At 41.3% G+C, this 19,703-nt stretch overlaps 2 protein-coding genes across 2 annotated transcripts; both read right to left on the bottom strand.

The window, feature by feature from the left end:
- Positions 1 to 7,369: 7,369 nt before the first annotated feature.
- ebpl (EBP like) lies at positions 7,370 to 9,875 on the bottom strand (the record flags this gene model as incomplete). Its single annotated transcript, XM_079236755.1, has 4 exons — positions 7,370 to 7,637; positions 8,149 to 8,287; positions 9,520 to 9,589; positions 9,717 to 9,875. 4 exons carry the CDS (start codon positions 9,873 to 9,875, stop codon positions 7,391 to 7,393), a joined length of 615 nt encoding a protein of 204 aa, XP_079092881.1. The 3' UTR covers positions 7,370 to 7,390.
- Positions 9,876 to 10,499: 624 nt separating this feature from the next.
- cavin2b (caveolae associated protein 2b) lies at positions 10,500 to 19,330 on the bottom strand. The gene is made up of 6 exons (XM_079236559.1): positions 19,046 to 19,330; positions 17,003 to 17,143; positions 16,404 to 16,505; positions 12,659 to 12,925; positions 12,397 to 12,549; positions 10,500 to 12,102 (listed from the first exon to the last, which is right to left on the bottom strand). Exons 1-6 carry the CDS (start codon positions 19,298 to 19,300, stop codon positions 11,746 to 11,748), a joined length of 1,275 nt encoding a protein of 424 aa, XP_079092685.1. The 5' UTR covers positions 19,301 to 19,330; the 3' UTR covers positions 10,500 to 11,745.
- Positions 19,331 to 19,703: the final 373 nt, after the last annotated feature.

Raw genomic sequence — 19,703 nt, 5'->3', positions numbered from 1 at the left:
CTGTACTGTTAGAGTCTAAAGACACAACCTGTAACTACTGTTAGAGTCTAAAGACAACCTGTAACTACTGTTAGAGTCTAAAGACATCCTGTAACGTACTGTTAGAGTCTAAAGACATCCTGTAACGTACTGTTAGAGTCTAAAGACACAACCTGTAACTACTGTTAGAGTCTAAAGACAACCTGTAACTACTGTTAGAGTCTAAAGACATTCTGTAACGTACTGTTAGAGTCTAAAGACATCCTGTAACGTACTGTTAGAGTCTAAAGACATCTTGTAATGTACTGTTAGAGTCTAAAGACACAACCTGTACTGTTAGAGTCTAAAGACACAACCTGTAACTACTGTTAGAGTCTAAAGACAACCTGTAACGTACTGTTAGAGTCTAAAGACATCTTGTAACGAACTGTTAGAGTCTAACAAAGCAATCATATCCTGACAAACATTATTAGTATCTCTATTTACAAAGACGGCAAGATTTTTTTTTTCTCTCTGTGGGTGCTTCAAAATCCTACGGTCTCATTGGTCCGTTAATGCTGCTTTGATCGTCATATGGCACATGTGGAAACAGCTGATCATTTTTATACTAGGGTCTACTAGATCAGGCTCTGTCTTGGCACAATGTAGGTAATTTAGGTAAACAGAAAAACAAGTTCTTTTGACTGAATATGCTTCCTAACATGCCAATGCTTTCCCGGATTGTGTTTATTGTTGCAGATGTCGATGCTTTAGGTCTTAATCTTTCTAAAAAGATGCACTATTAGTCTGTGGCAGTGGCGGGCCGTGGATTTTGACCTACATTTTAACTTTGTGATTCTGTTTCGGCCAGCAGAGAAGGCTTAGAGGCCCTGACGGCCACCACTGGTCTGTGAGTTTTTGTTAACGCACCGAACAATACTTGTTTTAAACTCGGGAGCTCTGGACTCCTTTTTGATACACCTTGCTCATACTCATGCTGGATATTCATAGTTATTATGATCAAAATATCTTTTAAAAGTCATTTTTCTTTTGCAGATATACATTTTCTTCTCAAAAATACATATAAATAAACAGAAGTATTGGAACTAATTTGGTGACTTTAGAGAGCTCCCCAAGTTATGGAAATATATATATATATATATATATATATATATATATATATATATATATATATATATATACATATATATATATATATATATGTTCATATCCCTAGCTTGATGCTTCACATGATTAGCGCACCTTTCTGGAAAGTGTACGACCTACAGAATCCACCAATACCAACAAAACCACTATCAGACAAAACCTCAAGATATCAACCACATTGCAGCCAGAACACTGAATTATGATTTACTTATGGATAAACTATACTTGCTTGGTATGTATTGTACTTACTTATGGATAAACGATACTTGGTATGTATTATACTTACTTATGGATAAACAATACTTGGTATGTATTGTACTTACTTATGGATAACCGATACTTGCTTGGTATGTATTGTGCTTACTTATGGAGAAACCTTTCTTGGTATGTATTGTACTTACTTATGGATAAACAATACTTGGTATGTATGGTACTTACTTTTGGATAACCGATACTTGCTTGGTATGTATTGTGCTTACTTATGGATAAACCATACTTGGTATGTATTGTACTTACTTATGGATGAACGATACTTGGTATATATTGTAGTTACTTATGGATAAACGATACTTGGTATGTATTGTACTTACTTATGGATAAACAATACTTGGTATGTATGGTACTTACTTATGGATAAACGATACTTGGTATGTATTGTACTTATGGATAAACAATACTTGATATGTATTGTACTTACTTATGGATAAACGATACTTGGTATGTATTGTACTTACTTATGGATAAACAATACTTGGTATGTTTTGTACGTATTTATGGATAAACGATACTTGCTTGGTTTGTATTGTACTTACTTATGGATGAACAATACTTGGTATGTATTGGTATGTATTGTACTTACTTATGGATAAACAATACTTGGTATGTTTTGTACGTATTTATGGAAACGATACTTGCTTGGTATGTATTGTACTTAAGGATAAATGATACGTGCTTGTTAGGGCATAGTCAGAGTCGAGGACCTATTGAAATGCTAGTGTTTATTAGGGCCCGAGCACTGACGTAGTCAGAGTCGAGGACCTATTGAAATGCTAAGTATTATTATTATTATTATTATTAGGGCCCGAGCACTGACGTAGTCAGAGTCGAGGACCTATTGAAATGCTAAGTATTAAAATGCTAAGTATTATTAGGGCCCGAGCACTGACGTAGTCAGATCGAGGACCTATTGAAATGCTAATGTTTATTTATTAGGGCCCGAGCACTGACGTAGTCAGAGTCGAGGACCTATTGAAATGCTAATGTTTATTTATTAGGGCCCGAGCACTGACGTAGTCAGATCGAGGACCTATTGAAATGCTAATGTTTATTTATTAGGGCCCAAGCACTGACGTAGTCAGAGTCGAGGACCGATTGAAATGCTAAGTATTATTAGGGCCCGAGTACTGACGTAGTCAGATCGAGGACCTATTGAAATGCTAAGTATTATTATTCCCGACCTATGCGCAGGGAAAAGAGGTGCTTGGGATAAACCTACATTCTTCAAACTTTGCACACCCATCAGACTCGGCGAAAATTTTTATATAATTTGGGTGTCGACCAAAAGTCTGAGAAAATGTCTCTATAGCGCCCCCTTTAGGCAGAAAGGCTATGCTTTTTGCCAACTATGGCCGATTGACTTGAAATTTTACACACATGTCCGGGTGGGACTGCTCTACAAAAAACTCATCCGTGAAATTAAAATACGCCTAATTAGATTTTCCGCCATTTTGAATTTTGTAAAAAAACACATTTTTGCCCATTCCTCCTAAACGCTGGGTCCGTTTCTTACGAAATTTTCTGTGAATCATCATTGGCTCAATGTAATCAAACGCTATTGTCAACCGTGTTGATATCTCATTGCGTTCAGAAGTTATTAACCAATTAACCTCTTAGGGGCGTGGCTCAATATGTCAATACACATAACTTCCTAATTACTTGGCCTATCTTCACAAACTTTGTAGCATATGTCAACATCGTGTCCCTTAACGTACCCAAATTGTTTCATAATATTCAAACACTAGAGGGCGCTGCAGTGAACCGATCAATTTTGGCATTTTCCTTGTTTTCAGGTGTTGTATTCTGACGAACTCCTCCTAGAGATTACACACGATTGATTTCACATTCGGGCAATATGATGTTGAGACCTTTGCAGGGAAAAGTTATCAAAGGATTTTCAAAATATCGAACTATGTGAGCGCAGAGCAGCGGCAAAGAGACACCATTTTCCATGAAAATGGAAGTTGCTTTAACTCGGCCGTACATGATGGAATCTATCTCCATATTTCTCATATGCCATGACCTCCTGACCCTGAAGACATCCATATGATCAATTTTCATCCTAGTCATAGCGCCACCTAGAGGCAACAGGAAGTTACATGTTTTCTACTTGTACACCGTGCTCCTCACAGATTATTCAGATCCCTCTCAAAATGCATCGGAACAGACTTAAGACATTGGTAATGCATCACCTTGAAGATTGTAAGGATCCGTTGAACGGCGTAGCGTCGGTCCGTCGCAGAAGTTCGATCCTTCGCCATGAACGAATAAACCGATGTAACTCGACTCCACATGATAAGATCCTTTCCAGGTTTCACATGTTTGATCAGCCTCCAGGCCTGAAGACATGTGCAGTCTAATTTTTAATTAGAGTCATAGCGCCACCTAATGGCAATATGAAGTAAATATTTCTATACTTTGGCTTGCTTCTCTTAGTCGGTCAATCAGATCAACTTCCAATTACTTCTAGACAAACATAAGACTTTCATGATGTCAGCCCCTAAAGCTTTTGATTTTTTGTGTAACGCTGTTGCCGTGGCGCCCCATCCTTCGCGGTCAACAACGAAGGTACTTTTGAGGGACTAAGCATGCTCGACACGTAACTAAACTTGGCACACACATTTAAAGGCAAAGATGTAGTTGCCTGATATGACTTGAATGACTCAAAACTGGAACTTCGGCTCGATAGCGCCCCCTACAAATATTCAATTAATCAACCACAGCGCTACGGTTGACCTACATGTATGAAACTTGCTAGGAATATGTAACACATGTAAACTTAGAAATAACTCTCTTGGGACCATGCTCTAAACCGTACAGGAAGTCAGATAGCGCCCCCTAAAAAAACGTGTTTTTTTTGACAACCTGTGAGTTGTGAAAGCCCACAGTTTTTGCCCCCTATCACCAATTGACCTGAAATTTGGCACACATGTCCGGTTGTGTCTGCTCTACAAAAAAGTATGTGGTCGCACTATAGTCCGCCTACTTAGAATTTCCACCATTTTGAATTTTGATAAAAACAATTTTTTCCTCAAATCTTCCTAAACGCTGGCTTCGATTTTTACAAAATTCTCTGTGGATCATTAAAGGTTCAATTTCATAAAAATATGTCAAAAGCTTGTTTGTATCTCATTGTGTTCAAAAGAAAAGGACCCATTAACTTCTTAGGGGTAAATTCAACTAAATTCAACAAAGCAGCCCTTGCAGTACGTTCAACATAGATATACAATATTTGATAGGCTTATGTACCACATATAAACTTAAAAATAAGTCTCTTGGGACCATGCTCTAAACCGTACCAGAAGTCGGCCATTTTCATTTTCGTCCTTCATTTCTAGTTCAAATTGCCATAGTTTCCCAGTAGGTGGCGCTCTGACTATGAGTTCATATTGGCATGCAGAAGTTTTCCAGCCATGCCTCTCATAAAGCATGTTAACTTTGGAACAGTTTTGACAAAGTACAGTGGAGTTACAACAGCTTGCTGCATGATCACGAACCATATGCAATAGTCGTCACACCACTTCCACGCCGTTCCATGAAACCTCAAGCTTTTGATCACTTTTAATACATATTTTTATCTTATATATATATTTACATGTACAAAATATATATACATATATTCCATTTTCCAGAGGTCAACCTTTCTGCGAAAAAGAGGAAATATGTGTCTGTCATCACATCAAATGACAGAACTCAGTCTGCGCTTCCCAGATCTTTCTGCCAGTGAGAACGAATTCAAGCTGTTCTCGACTCTTGATGATGCGGAAGAAGTGAAGAGAGTCTGAACTAGAACTGATGGAGATGCAGTGATGAATCTCTGAAGAACCAGCTTCAGTTTCTCTCCCTACCGACTTCTACTGGAGCTTGGAAAAGGCCAAATTTCCTCTGATGTGATTTTTATATATATGTATATATATATATATATATATATATATATATATATATATATATATATATATATATATATATATACATATATATATATATATATATATATATACATATATATACATAATTGACCTCATTTGATTAATTTGGCCATATACCTTACCTGAGTAGCCCAGACTTTCATATATTTTTCTGTTTGTGGCCCTCGGTGAAAAACGCTTTGACACCCCTGATATATATATATATATATATATATATATATATATATATATATATATATATATATATATATATATGTGTGTATATATGTGTGTGTATATATATGTGTATATATATATATATATATATATATATATATATAATCTTCCTCTAAATTAAAGCGTCCCCGACGTGCTTAAAGCGAGGGCCCAGTCACAGCTGCTCGCAGCTTTAATAATTTCATTGTTTTTCACAAATACACTATAATTATGTCTCCCTATCAGATTATTTTCTCATTGTACAGCTCTGTTGCGCAGCCTGCATTCTTCAGCTATCAGATTGCAGCTGGTTTGAAGGAGAAGCTTTCATCCAATCAGATTTTTTCTCTCCTGTGTCTCCAGGCCAGCAAGGCAGTTTAACCCTTTGCAGATTAAAGTACACGGGGAGTGGGCGTTGTGGTTGATTGTCATGGACTTCAACCAATCATATCGTTAGTTTGACAAGCTGGGCGGATTCTTTGACGTGCAGGGCCTGCGAGGGGGCGTGGACGTGTGATTGGTCACTGGCCCAGCGTGACCATTAACATGCGCTGTGATTGGCCAGTGTGTCAACAGGGCGGAGCTCAGTGGGAGCTGGAATGGTTCAGGCGGAAGCTAGAGAAGTTGTGACATGTTGTTTTTGTTGCGTGTTTTGGCGCTCGGTGGACTTAAACGGACTTGGTGGAGGATTTGAGGCGTCGACTGCTGCTGTCGAGCGGATATGTTCTGCCCTAGAACGCGTGGAGGTTTCCGGGGTGCGGTCGGGAGGCTCGGCTGTCCTCACCGGTCCATGGCGCCTGTTGCTGGAACTGAAGCTCCGTAAACCGAACGACCGCGTTGCTGAACTCGTTGTTAATAAGGACAGGCGGATGGACTTTGTCTTTAATGAACAGCATCCGGTGAGTTGCTTTTTGTGCTTCATCTGCGGTGGCGTTGCGTTGTGTGCTGTTTTTTTTAATCATGTATTGTTTTGTCATGTTAGAACGAAGTGTGCTTCTTGTTGCGGGGGAAATCCCGCGTCAGAGGCGCTGCGTGAGGCTGAAAAAAGAAAGAAAAAAACTCCTTCTTCACTACTTTTACTTTTTTTTTTCCAGAATAGGCGCGGGGGGCTTGGCGCTTATACGGTGAAAATAGCTCCGCGGTCGGTCCACACCGTGTGACCTCCATGCCCGTAATAGTGCAAAGAAATCGTCCGTATAGCAGAGTGAGCTCTGCTGTCCACACGTGACCGTCTGGATGAACGCGCCGTGTGCATATATATATGTATGTATGTATGTGTGTGTGTGTGTGTGTGTGTGTATGTATGTGTGTATGTACGTGTGTATGAATATATATATATCTCCCTCTAAATTAAAGCTGCTCCCAGCTGTGACTGGGCCCTCGCTTCAAGCTCGTCGGGCTAAGCCGAAAGGTCGCCGGCTCGTCCGTCCAAGAACCTTCGCCTGCCAGGCGGATGTTCGAGGCCGGGAGAGCCGGCGACCCGCCGGCGTCCCCGACGTGCTTGAAGCGAGGGCCCAGTCACAGCTGGGAGCAGCTTTAATTATGTATTGTACTTACTTATTTAATTCAATTCAGTTTATTTTATATAGCCCAACATCACAAGTACAAGTTTGCCTCGGAGGGCTTTACAATCTGTACACATGACATCCCTGTCCCGGGACCTCACATCGGATCAGGAAAAACTCTGATTGATTGAAAGTCATCACGGCCCTTTATTTATAAATCAATAATGGTCATTGATTGGTGATTAAACATCAATAATGGTCATTGCTTGGTGATTAAACAGCAATAATGGTCATCTTTTGGTAATTCAAGATCAATATTGTTCATTGATTGATGATCAGTTCAAATTTAAAGAGGAGTCTCTAGATCTTCTTCTTGTTTACGTTGTCGTCTGGTCTGAGTTTGTGCAGTCTCCTCAGGGAGAACCAGGACTGGACCAGCAGCAGAACCGGGACCAGGACCCAGACCCCGTTAAAGAAGACCAGGTAGACCCACAGGTAGAGCCAGCTGGACGTGTCCAGGTGAGGGCTGCCCAGCAGCCAATCAGGACAGAACGTCATCCAGCCTCCATACAGCTCGCACACACTCAGAGAGACCTGCAGGAAGTGTCTGGAAGCACACATGTGAAGTATGACCTGGAGTATGACCTGGATTATTACCTGGATTATTACCTGATTTTTTTCTTTTTCTTTCTGGTTTCCTCTTTTATTTTGAAGTCCTTGTCGCTTGTGTCCTCTGTTTCCCTGCACTTCCTGCCCCATATTTTTTCCTCCTGTGTCTAATCACCTTCCCCGTGTATTCAAACCCTTTGTCTGCGGCCCCGGTGTCGGATGTCCTGTATCCTGTGCGTTTCCTGTGCATAACCCTGTGAGGAGGGTTAGGGTTCCTCTGCACTTTTCATCCGGTGTTTTTTGAAGCCTCTTGTTTTTCTGTTTATTGTTTAAATTTACTCTAGAACCGTTGTTGGCATTTGGGTCCTATTTTGAAACCACCCTGTTACACCTGTAATATTACCTGAAGCGTGACCTGTAGTATTAAATGTAGTATTTATCCTTCAGTACTGCGTGTGTCAGTAGTAGCCAGAGTAGAGTCCAGTCTGTAGTACATGTTGTAGTATTACCTGTAGTATTTGTCCTTCAGTACTGCATGTATCAGTAGTAACCCGAGTAGAGAGTCGAGAACAACAGTCAGTATCTCTATGGAGACGATGGTGGGATCAGAAACCAGCCAACGCCGATCAGCTTTACTGTACTCCTTCCCTACAGAGAGACAGACAGGTGGTGTTAGGAGTACAACACAGCAGGAATACACGTAGTAAAGGAGAAGGAGAAGTAAGACATGTATACTACTTGACATATTCATGTGAATACTACTTGACATATTCATGTGAATACTACTTGACATATCCAAATGAATACATCTCTATCTATTCATGTGAATACTACTTGACATATTCATGTGAATACAACTTGACATATTCATATACATACTACTTTACATATTCATGTGAATACCACTTTACCTAGTCATGAGAATACTACTTTACATATTCATGTGAATACTACTTTACATATTCATGTGAATACTACTTTACATATTCATGTACTACTACACTACATATCCATGTGAATACTACTTTACATATTCATGTAATACTACTCTACATATCCATGTGAATACTACTTTACATATTCATGTAATACTACTCTACATATCCATGTGAATACTACTTTTCATATTAATGTAATACTACTTGACCACATATCCCCCATTCTCCACTCACTGCACTGGCTCCCTGTCTCATTCCGGATTAACTACAAAGTCCTAGTACTCAACTATAAATGCATCAATGGACATGCACCCCCCTACCTACAAGAACCTATCACTCTACTAATCTCCACCGCACCCTCAGATCCACAGACCGCTCGCTCCTCAGGGTCCCCGACACCAGGCTCCACCATGGACCACCAGACCTGGTCCCCAACACCAAGCTCTACCATGGACCACCAGACCGGGTCTCCAACACCAAGCTCTACCATGGACCACCAGACCGGGTCCCCCACACCAAGCACCATTATTATTATTATTATTATTATTATTATTATTATTATTATTATTATTATTAATGTATTACTACTCTACATATCCATGTGAATACTACTTTACATATTCATGTAATACTACTCTACATATCCATGTGAATACTACTTTACATATTCATGTAATACTACTCTACATATCCATGTGAATACTACTTTACATATTCATGTAATACTACTCTACATATCCATGTGAATACTACTTTACATATTCATGTAATACTACTCTACATATCCATGTGAATACTACTCTACATATCCATGTGAATACTACTTAACATATTCATGTAATACTACTCTACATATCCATGTGAATACTACTTTACATATTCATGTAATACTACTCTACATATCCATGTGAATACTCAGTTCAGTAAAGGAAGTGAACTCACAGAGTTCAGCCAGCGGACCTTCAGACGTCTCCACCGTCCCCACAAGAGACATGTACACAAATGGACCTTCCTGTGGACAAACAATAATACAAAAATAATAAACAACCATCAGTTACAACATAATAAACAACAAATAAGCAATGAAACAAATAAGACAAAGAATAAACAAAGTGGAGACTGGTTCTGATAGGTCGTACCAGGGTCAGGTGGACGATGACGTCATAGAAGAGCCACAGCAGGACCCACCTGTCCTTTGCAGAGCTCCGCCCACTGTACCTGCGCATCAGAAGGACAGCGGCAAACACCTGGAAGCCGCAGGCCACCAGAGACAAGACCGAGACCAGGGAGAGGTCCATCTGAGGCCTGCACCCAGTACAGGTAGTACTCTGTAGTAGGACTCTGTAGTAGTACTCTGTACTGTAGTAGGACTCTGTGGAAGTACTCAGTGGTAGTACTCTGTACTGTAGTAGGACTCTGTAGTCCGTCTCTCTGGAAGTACTCTGTAGTAGTACTCTGTGGAAGTACTCTGCTCAGACAGACGCAGTACTCTGCATGAAGACTCAAGACCAAACTGTGCAAATGTGGAGATGTTTCAGGCCCTGCCCCCACATGTATTTATTGGCTGTGTGGGTTCTGAGCCACTCCCCTGAACCATCCCATTAGCTGTTGAGGAGAACACCCCACTCTCTAACCCCACCCCCTCCCACAGACCCAGTAGAGTCCCAGTAGGGACCAGTATACTTCGGATGGAGAACAGGTTGAGAGCAAAGAAAAGGAGCCATTTGTTGTTAATAATAATGATTAGAATATATATTCATATTGATGCAAAATGTACATCTATGTATGTATGTCTGTTTATATATACATATATATATATATATATATATATATATATATATATATATATATACATACATATATAAAAAAATAGGAGCCAGGAAACAAAAATGTGGTTCCACAGATTTTATTGATTATAAAGTTTAGGTGATTCTCACACCTGTTGGATGATTGACAGTCAACAAGTCAACAGGAAAACTTCTTTGGCAGCAGAAAGTTTCTATATATGTAAAAAAAAAACGACAACAAAAAACTTTGACTTCAAACTTGAAAACAACAAAGAGAACAAACATCAGTCTGCTTTGAACAGCGTGTGAATATAGAACGAGTATTTGATGGAGTCACAGATCAGACTGTATGATCTGTTAGTTATTAATACTTTTGTGTCGTTAATAAGCAGATCAATTATCAACAGGCGGGTTATTATTCAGAGTACATATCTACACGTACTCAGGAGAATGTTAGGGAACTTGAGAGGAACCTTCAGAAAAAGCTGAGAGGGAACCTCTGTGGAAACATGAGGGAACCTCAGAGGGGAACCTGAGTGGAATGTTAGAGTAACCTCGTAGGAACCGTGATAGAACCTTAGAGAAGCTTTAGAAGAACCTCTGGGGATCTCAGGTGAACCTTGGAGAAACCCTAGTGGAACCGTAGAGAAACTTTAGAATAATCTATGGGAATCTGAGAGGAACCTTGGAGGAACAAAAACCCAAACCTTTAGGGGAACTCTGGTGGAACCCTGGGAGAACGTTAGAGGTACTTTAGTGATAACCGGTATCCTTTGGGAAATGTTAGGGCAACCTTTTGAGGAACCTTTAGTAAATGGGAAACAGTAGTAGAACCTAACAGGAACCTCAAAGCAAGTATAATACTATAATTGATACAACATTAGAGGAACATTTGTGTTTTCAGGGTTCTGTTCATGTTTTCAGGGATCCTCGGGTTCTATGTTAGCTGATTGTTAGTTGTGGTGCTTTTATATCAGTGATAACAAGAATAAGAATACAAAAGAAACTAAACTTTGATCTGGAGAACACGTATCTCCAAATGTAGTTTAGGTTTTATTTTGGAAGTTTTCAGATCAGTTGAAGAATAAAACGTTAAAATTCTCCGACTTCATTAAAAACTTAAATCTTAAAATGTGGGAGTTACGTAGTTTTCAGGTTGTGAAGACATAACATATCCACACAGACGATCACATGACCTTTGAAGAGGAGCTTTATCTCCACGTTAAAGGAACACTTCAACATTTAGTGATGTTCTCTTTCTGGATGGTCAGGTGAGTAGAAACAAACCTCACGGATTTTAAACCTGTGAGGTCAAACAAAAGATTGCTCTGACTCCCAGAAAGAAGTTCACTAGATGTTGACCTGTTTCTTTACCGAGTGTTTATGGCTCCTCCTCTTTCTCCCCCTGAGGCAGCGTGGAGGACAGAGCGTACTCCGCACCGACTCCCTCTGAGACCGCCGACAGATCCGCCTCCACCTTCTCCTCCTCTTTCTCCTCCTCCTCATTCTCCTTCTCCTCTTTCTCCTCCTCCTCTTTCTCCTCCTCCTCCTCCTCATCCTCCTCTTCCTCCTCCTTCTCCCCCTGCTGGTCCGGAGCCAGCTTGGCGTTGACCTCGGTGAAGGGCATCTCCTGGTCGGTGCTGCCCAGCGGAGAGAGCTGAACGTCAGCCTCGACCACGACCGACTCCTCCACCTGAAGAGAGGCATCGGCGGGCTGAGAGTCAGAGCTGCTGCGAGGCTGAGAACACAGAGAACCACAGGTCACAGGTAGTAGAAGAACACGGGGACCCTGGAACCTTCTGGAACCCTCAGTAGAAAGTTAGTGGACCAGCTGGGAGGAAAAGAGAACCTTTAGGGGACCTGGTGTCGAACCTTGAAGATTGATCGAGGACACTTTGGGTAAACGTGGGTTCCTTTGGTAAATGTTAAGAACTTAGGGGGAACCATAGAGGAATACTAGAGGAACCTTGGGGAAAAATCTTGTCTTGTGATGTAATGTAACATCTTGATAATATGCAGATTCATGGAGTACCTTCCTGATGCTGAAGGTCAGAGGTGAAACCTTCAGGCTGGAGGTCTTCTTTTTGATCTTCTCTCGTTGTTCCTGAGAAACAATCTTTGTTCCGATCTTCGTCATCTTCTTCTCGATGTTCTGCCTGGAGAACGCCTTCTTCAGACTGTCGACCTGCAGAGAGAGAAACTATTACACCTGTCTGACTGTACGCCTGTATGACTGTACACCCGTCTGTCTGACTGTATGCCTGTATGACTGTACGCCCGTCTGTGTTTTTTACCTTCTTCAGACTGGAATGTTTCAGTTTCTCAGCTCTGGACTTCTCCATGTTCTCCAGATCATGAGGCCACACCTCTTCTTCCTCTAGCTCCGCCTCCAGCCCGACATCCTCGTCAGATGATAGGTCGATGGTGTGAAGCCCCCCCTCCTGGGAGCGGTTGCCGTCAGTGACGCCCGCCACCGATTCATCACCTTCTTCCAAAATCTCATCACGAGGGAATGGAGGCGGATCCTTCACAAAAACACTGGAAGGGATCTCATTCTCCTCCTGAAGAAGAGAAGAACCTTAGTGGAACCTCAGCATCAGCCTAAAGGAGCTTCATTAGGTACCTGGTTGAGTGCGAGAGGCTTTAGGGCTCGATGGTGTAAATATGAATGGGATAGCACTTTGCTGCAACATATCATGTTACCATGACTACATGACAAATATTGTCTACTTGTGGGTATTTATTTTATACTTTTTATTCCCTGATTTAACGTCTTTAGGCTCTTTCCTCACAAGATGAGACGTCATTTAAAATATTCTATTTACTCGTTTGTGTCAAAAAGACTACAATAACAAAATGAAATGTTTGATAAATAAATCTGTGTAATATATATATTTGATATATACATATTTATATAATCTCTGCTTGCATTCCTCTGATTTCATGTGTTTTTATATTCATCTTTAATCCTTAATGTTGTGTAAATGTTATTTATCAGCTGAACACCACGTCCTCTTTGTTTATGTCTGATGCTCCATGCTTCCATTCCATGTTTAACGTCACATTGCTATGAATTGTGGGTAATTCTCTTGGGCAAAGTCTGCATCTAATGCTGGATTAGGGAAAGAGTTCATAAAGGACTCAACGATGTGACAGCGGGACAGAACCTAACCCTCACGGAGAGGGAGGATCCTCAAAGTCAAGGGCCCATGTCTTTACCGAAGTCTCAGGGGAACCTGAGAGAACCTTTGGGGGAACCGTAGGAGATTGTTAGGTAAATTAACGTCTGGCCATTTTAAGGGAACTTTAGGGGAACCTGGGGGTTTGAGAAATGCTCAGGGAAATAAGGGGTAACTGAAAAAACCGATACAAAATGTTAGGGAGCCAGCAGTGGAACCTTAAAGGAACCCTGGTGGAATCTTGAGGTTAGCATGAGGGAATCTGTTGGGTTTTCTTTAGAGAATGTCAGGGGAAACTTAGTGGAACCTCATGGGAACATTAGGGGAACATTTTCAGCCACATACTTTAGTCCATATAGTAGTATCTAGTTAGTATTGATCAGTCTGAACACATACTTTAGTCCATATAGTAGTATCTAGTTAGTATTGATCAGTCTTAACACATACTTTAGTCCATATAGTAGTATCTAGTTAGTAATATTGATCAGTCTTAACACATACTTTAGTCCATATAGTAGTATCTAATTAGTATTGATCAGTCTTAACACATACATTAGTCCATATAGTAGTATCTAGTTAGTAATATTGATCAGTCTTAACACATACTTTAGTCCGTTTCGTGGTATCCAGTATATGTAAAGTGCTTTCAGACAGATCAGCAACACAAACAGCAGGAAGAAAACCAGAGCTGAAAGTTTCCACAGAGAGTGAAAGGGTTAAACAGCTGACGGAGGACCACACCCACTGAGCCCACTCACACATGCCGTGAGGAATGCTGGGTATTTCAGGGAGGAATGTTCAGTGTGGGTGTAACAGTAATGACCACGGTACACTGAGCTTTACTTCCTACAGTACTTCGTTACCTTTACTCACCTGTAATAACATGTAATTACAACAATAACCTGGAGCTTTCTAACGGAGCGAGTCACTGACTTCTTTATTACTCACTTTGTTGTTACCGTGCCAACCAGATCACATGATGACAGCTCACTCAGATCTCTCTCTGCAGTTCACTTCCTGCTGCAGTCCACGACCAAATAAGGCCACAGATTGAACATTAACAACAGACAAAGAGAGAGCTGGAAAACCTTACTGTCTGTAGAGAACCATACTGTCTGTAGAGAACTATACTGTATTTAGAGAACCATACCGTCTGTGGAGAACCATACTGTCTGTAGAGAACCATACCGTATTTAGAGAACCATACCATCTGCAGAGAACCTTACTGCCTGTGGAGAACCATACTGTCTGTGGAGAACCATGCCGTCTGTGGAGAACCTTACTGTCTGTGGAGAACCATACTGTCTGTGCAGAACCATATTGTCTGTAGAGAACCATACCGTATTTAGAGAACCATACCATCTGTAGAGAACCTTACTGCCTGTGGAGAACCATACTGTCTGTGGAGAACCATACCGTCTGTGGAGAACCTTACTGCCTGTGGAGAACCATACTGTCTGTGGAGAACCATACCGTCTGTAGAGAACCTTACTGCCTGTGGAGAACCATACTGTCTGTGGAGAACCATACCGTCTGTGGAGAACCTTACTGTCTATAGAGAACCTTACTGCCTGTGGAGAACCATACTGTCTGTGGAGAACCATACCGTCTTTAGAGAACCATACTGTCTGTGGAGAACCATACCGTCTGTGGAGAACCGTACTGTCTGTGGAGAACCTTACTGTCTGTGGAGAACTTTACTGTCTGTAAAGAACCATACCGTATTTAGAGAACCATACCATCTGTAGAGAACCTTACTGCCTGTGGAGAACCATACTGTCTGTAGAGAACCATACTGTCTGTGGAGAACCATACTGTATGTAAAGAACCATACCGTATTTAGAGAACCATACCATATGTAGAGAACCTTACTGCCTGTGGAGAACCATACTGTCTGTAGAGAACCATATTGTCTGTGGAGAACCATACTGTATGTAAAGAACGATACCGTATTTAGAGAACCATGCTGTCTGTAGAGAACCATACTGTCTGTAGAGAACCATACTGTCTGTGGAGAACCATGCTGTCTGTAGAGAACCATACTGTATGTAAAGAACTATACCGTATTTAGAGAACCATACTGTCTGTAGAGAACCATGCTGTCTGTAGAGAACCATACTGTATGTAAAGAACCATACCGTATTTAGAGAACCATACTATCTGTAGAGAACCATACTGTCTGTGGAGAACCATACTGTATGTAAAGAACCATACTGTCTGTGGAGAACCATACTGTATGTAAAGAACCATACCGTATTTAGAGAACCATACAGTCTGTAGAGAACCTTACTGCCTGTGGAGAACCATACTGTCTGTAGAGAACCATACTGTCTGTGGAGAACCATACTGTATGTAAAGAACCATACTGTATTTAGAGAACCATGCTGTCTGTAGAGAACCATACTGTCTGTGGAGAACCATACCATCTGTAGAGAACCATACTGTCTGTAGAGAACCATACTCTCTGTGGAGAACCATACTGTATGTAAAGAACCATACCGTATTTAGAGAACCATACTGTCTGTAGAGAACCATACTCTCTGTGGAGAACCATACTGTATGTAAAGAACCATACCGTATTAAGAGGATCATACTGTCTGTAGAGAACCATGCTGTCTGTAGAGAACCATACTGTATGTAAAGAACCATACTGTATTTAGAGAACCATACTGTCTGTAAAGAACCATACTGTCTGTGGAGAACCATACTGTATGTAAAGAACCATACCGTATTTAGAGAACCATACAGTCTGTAGAGAACCTTACTGCCTGTGGAGAACCATACTGTCTTTATATAACTTTACAGATGTAGGAAGAACGTGAGTACTGAAGAACCTAGGGCTCGTCTGACTGACACTCACCTGGAAGATGAGAACTTTGAAGTTGTTCCTGCTGATCAGGTGAGCATGGTTCGCCTCCAGCTTCTTCACCTGGATGCCCTGACGCTCCATCTTATCACGGACCTTCAGGACCAGGGGACCAGATATTTAGAGACAGGTGTGTTTCATATTAAGATACAGTCAAGGTACATATATGTATATTCAGACACAGGCGTGGTATATATATATGTATATTCAGACACAGGCGTGGTATATATATGTATATTCAGACACAGGCATGGTATATATATGTATATTCAGACACAGGCGTGGTATATATATGTATATTCAGACACAGGCGTGGTATATATATATGTATATTCAGACACAGGCGTGGTATATATATGTATATTCAGACACAGGCATGGTATATATATGTATATTCAGACACAGGCGTGGTATATAGATATGTATATTCAGACACAGGCGTGGAATATATATGTATATTCAGACACAGGCATGGTATATATATGTATATTCAGACACAGGCGTGGTATATATATATATATATGTATATATGTATATTCAGACACAGGCGTGGTATATATATGTATATTCAGACACAGGCGTGGTATATTGACCTCCTTCATGGTGACGGACAGCTTGCGGCTCTTGTCCAGCAGTTTGCTGACGGTGTTGGAGGTGTGACTGTGGCTCTTGGACAGTTTAGTCATGTCAGCCTGGATCCCTCTGACCACGCCTTCCATCTCCACCTGATGCACCTGAAACACAACCAACCAATGTACAAGCTTTAGAACCTTCATGACTCACCTAGAGAGCTCATGTTAGCTCATGCTAGCTCATGTTACCCTCATGTTAGCTCATGCTAGTTCATGTTACCCTCATGCTAGCTCATGTTAGCTTATGTTAACCTCATGTTAGCTCATGCTAGTACATGTTAGCTTATGTTAACCTCATGTTAGCTCATGCTAACTAATGTTACCCTCATGCTAGCTCATGTTACCCTCATTTTAGCTCATGCTAGCTCATGTTAGCTTATATTACCCTCATGTTAGCTCATGCTAGCTCATGTTACCCTTGTGTTAGCTCATACTAGCTCATGTTACCCTCATGTTAGCTCATGCTAGCCTCATGCTAGCTCATGCTAGCGCATGCACCCAGTGTGTTTGCTAACCGCTACCTGCTAGCATAGACGTGCTAATGCTAGTGAATGATGTGCTAACGTACTCTGCTAACATTGGCTCCATTATGTATTACAGCAGTGGTTCTCAAATTGGGTACTTGTACCCCTGGGAGTACATGAAGGCACTCCAGGGGGTACGTGAGATTTAAAAAATATATATATTCAAAAATTTGCATCTATTAAAAAATACTTAAAAAATAGTTATTTCATAAATATTCAATACAATATAAGTGTAAGTTCATGAAGAGAATTGTATATATTATGTATTAAATCAGACACTGATGGCACAGTGCTGTGTATTACATCTTTTTTGCACTAGTTAGGCGGTACTTAGCTGAAAACATATTTCACAGAGGGTACATCACTGATGAAAGGTTAAGAATCACTGTATTACAGTATCAGTAGTATAGCAGCCTGAACATGAAGGAACCCAGACGACAGGAAGCAGTTTGAGCTTCAGATTAAACGACAGCAAAAGGTCAAAGTTATGAAACAGTGTTTGTTCTAAATTAGTTCTCTGTGAGCAAAGACATTCAGCTGAAGCTTCTTGATGTGAGACACGTGAGGAATCTCAGTCACAGCAGACGGAAACATCTGGTGAGCAGCTCGTTCAACCTCCGAGTGCTGCTGAGGTCATGTGACGTCATGTGACGTCTGTACAAGGACAGAATCGTTTCCACGTCAACAGTTAAAGTTGCAGCGAAATCAAGAGTTTCTTTACTGGACTTTGGTTTGGAAAGAGTCTCTGGGTTGTTACCTTGAACGTTTGTACTGGATTGAGTTCTGGTTCCTGTACACTTAGAACCATTGTTAGCTCTGGTTCCTGTACACTTAGTGCCATTGTTAGCTCTGGTTCCTGTAGCAAAGTTAGTACTGAAGTCTGTACTGGTGAGGTACTGGTGTCTCTACTGGTATCTATACTGGTGAGGTATTGGTGACTATACTGGTGATGTAATGGTGTCTATACTGGTGAGGTACTGGAGTCTGAAATGGTGTCTGTACTGGTGAGGTACTGGTGTCTGTACTGGTGAGGTACTGGTGTCTATACTGGTGTCTGTACTGGTGTCTATACTGGTGAGGTACTGGTGTCTGTACTGGTGATGTAATGGTGTCTATACTTGTGAGGTACTGGTGTCTGTAGTGGTGAGGTACTGGTGTCTATACTGGTGATGTAATGGTGTCTATACTGGTGAGGTACTGGTGTCTGTGCTGGTGTCTATACTGGTGAGGTACTGGTGTCTATACTTGTGAGGTACTTGTGTCTGTAGTGGTGAGGTACTGGTGTCTATACTGGTGATGTAATGGTGTCTATACTTGTGAGGTACTGGTGTCTGTAGTGGTGAGGTACTGGTGTCTATACTGGTGATGTAATGGTGTCTATACTGGTGAGGTACTGGTGTCTGTACTGGTGTCTGTACTGGTGAGGTACTGGTGTCTGTACTGGTGGCTGTACTGGAAGGTGTGGCCCCGCCTCGCTCACCTCCATCTTGTTCTGGTTCTCCTGCACGGCGTCCAGCATGTTGACCAGTTTGTCCAGCAGTGTGAGGACTGTGATGGCGTTAACGGGACCCTGACTCATCGCCTCGGGGTCAAATCCTGCCAGGGGGGATAAGGGAGAGACCTGGTCCTCCTCCTGCTGGTCCTGCAGGTCCTGCTGGTCCTGCTGGTCCTGCTGGTCGTGGTTCTGAGGGGGGACCAGTAGGTCCTGGCTTTGGTGGGTCTCAGTGGTCACCATGACGACTAGGTCCTCACTTGTCAGAGAGACGACTGGAGTCGAATCTGAACTCCAGAAACTCCACAAAGTCTTTCTGCTGCAGGAAAACACAGAGCTCCACCTCTGTGTGTGTGTGTATGTGTGTGTGTGTGTGTGTGTGTGTGTGTGTGTGTGTGTGTGTGTGTGTGTGTGTGTGTGTGTGTGTGTGTGTGTGCTACGCTCTGATTGGTTGGCTCAGAGGAAAACTTTCCAACTGTGGAAGCGTCCACACCTTTAACTCCTTCACTGCCACACAGTTTAAAACTGAAGTTGAGTTATTGTTTTAACAGAAATCATAAGTAATAAATACACACTGATTATTAAAGCTGATTCTGATTATTAAAAGTATTTATTTACAAAATATATTTATTCTGATGGAAACCTT

Source organism: Taurulus bubalis, assembly GCF_910589615.1.
Source record: "Taurulus bubalis genome assembly, chromosome: 21".
NCBI lineage: Eukaryota > Metazoa > Chordata > Actinopteri > Perciformes > Cottidae > Taurulus > Taurulus bubalis.
Note: the sequence above shows the minus strand (reverse complement) of the source record. Positions and strands in the feature narration are given on the sequence as shown.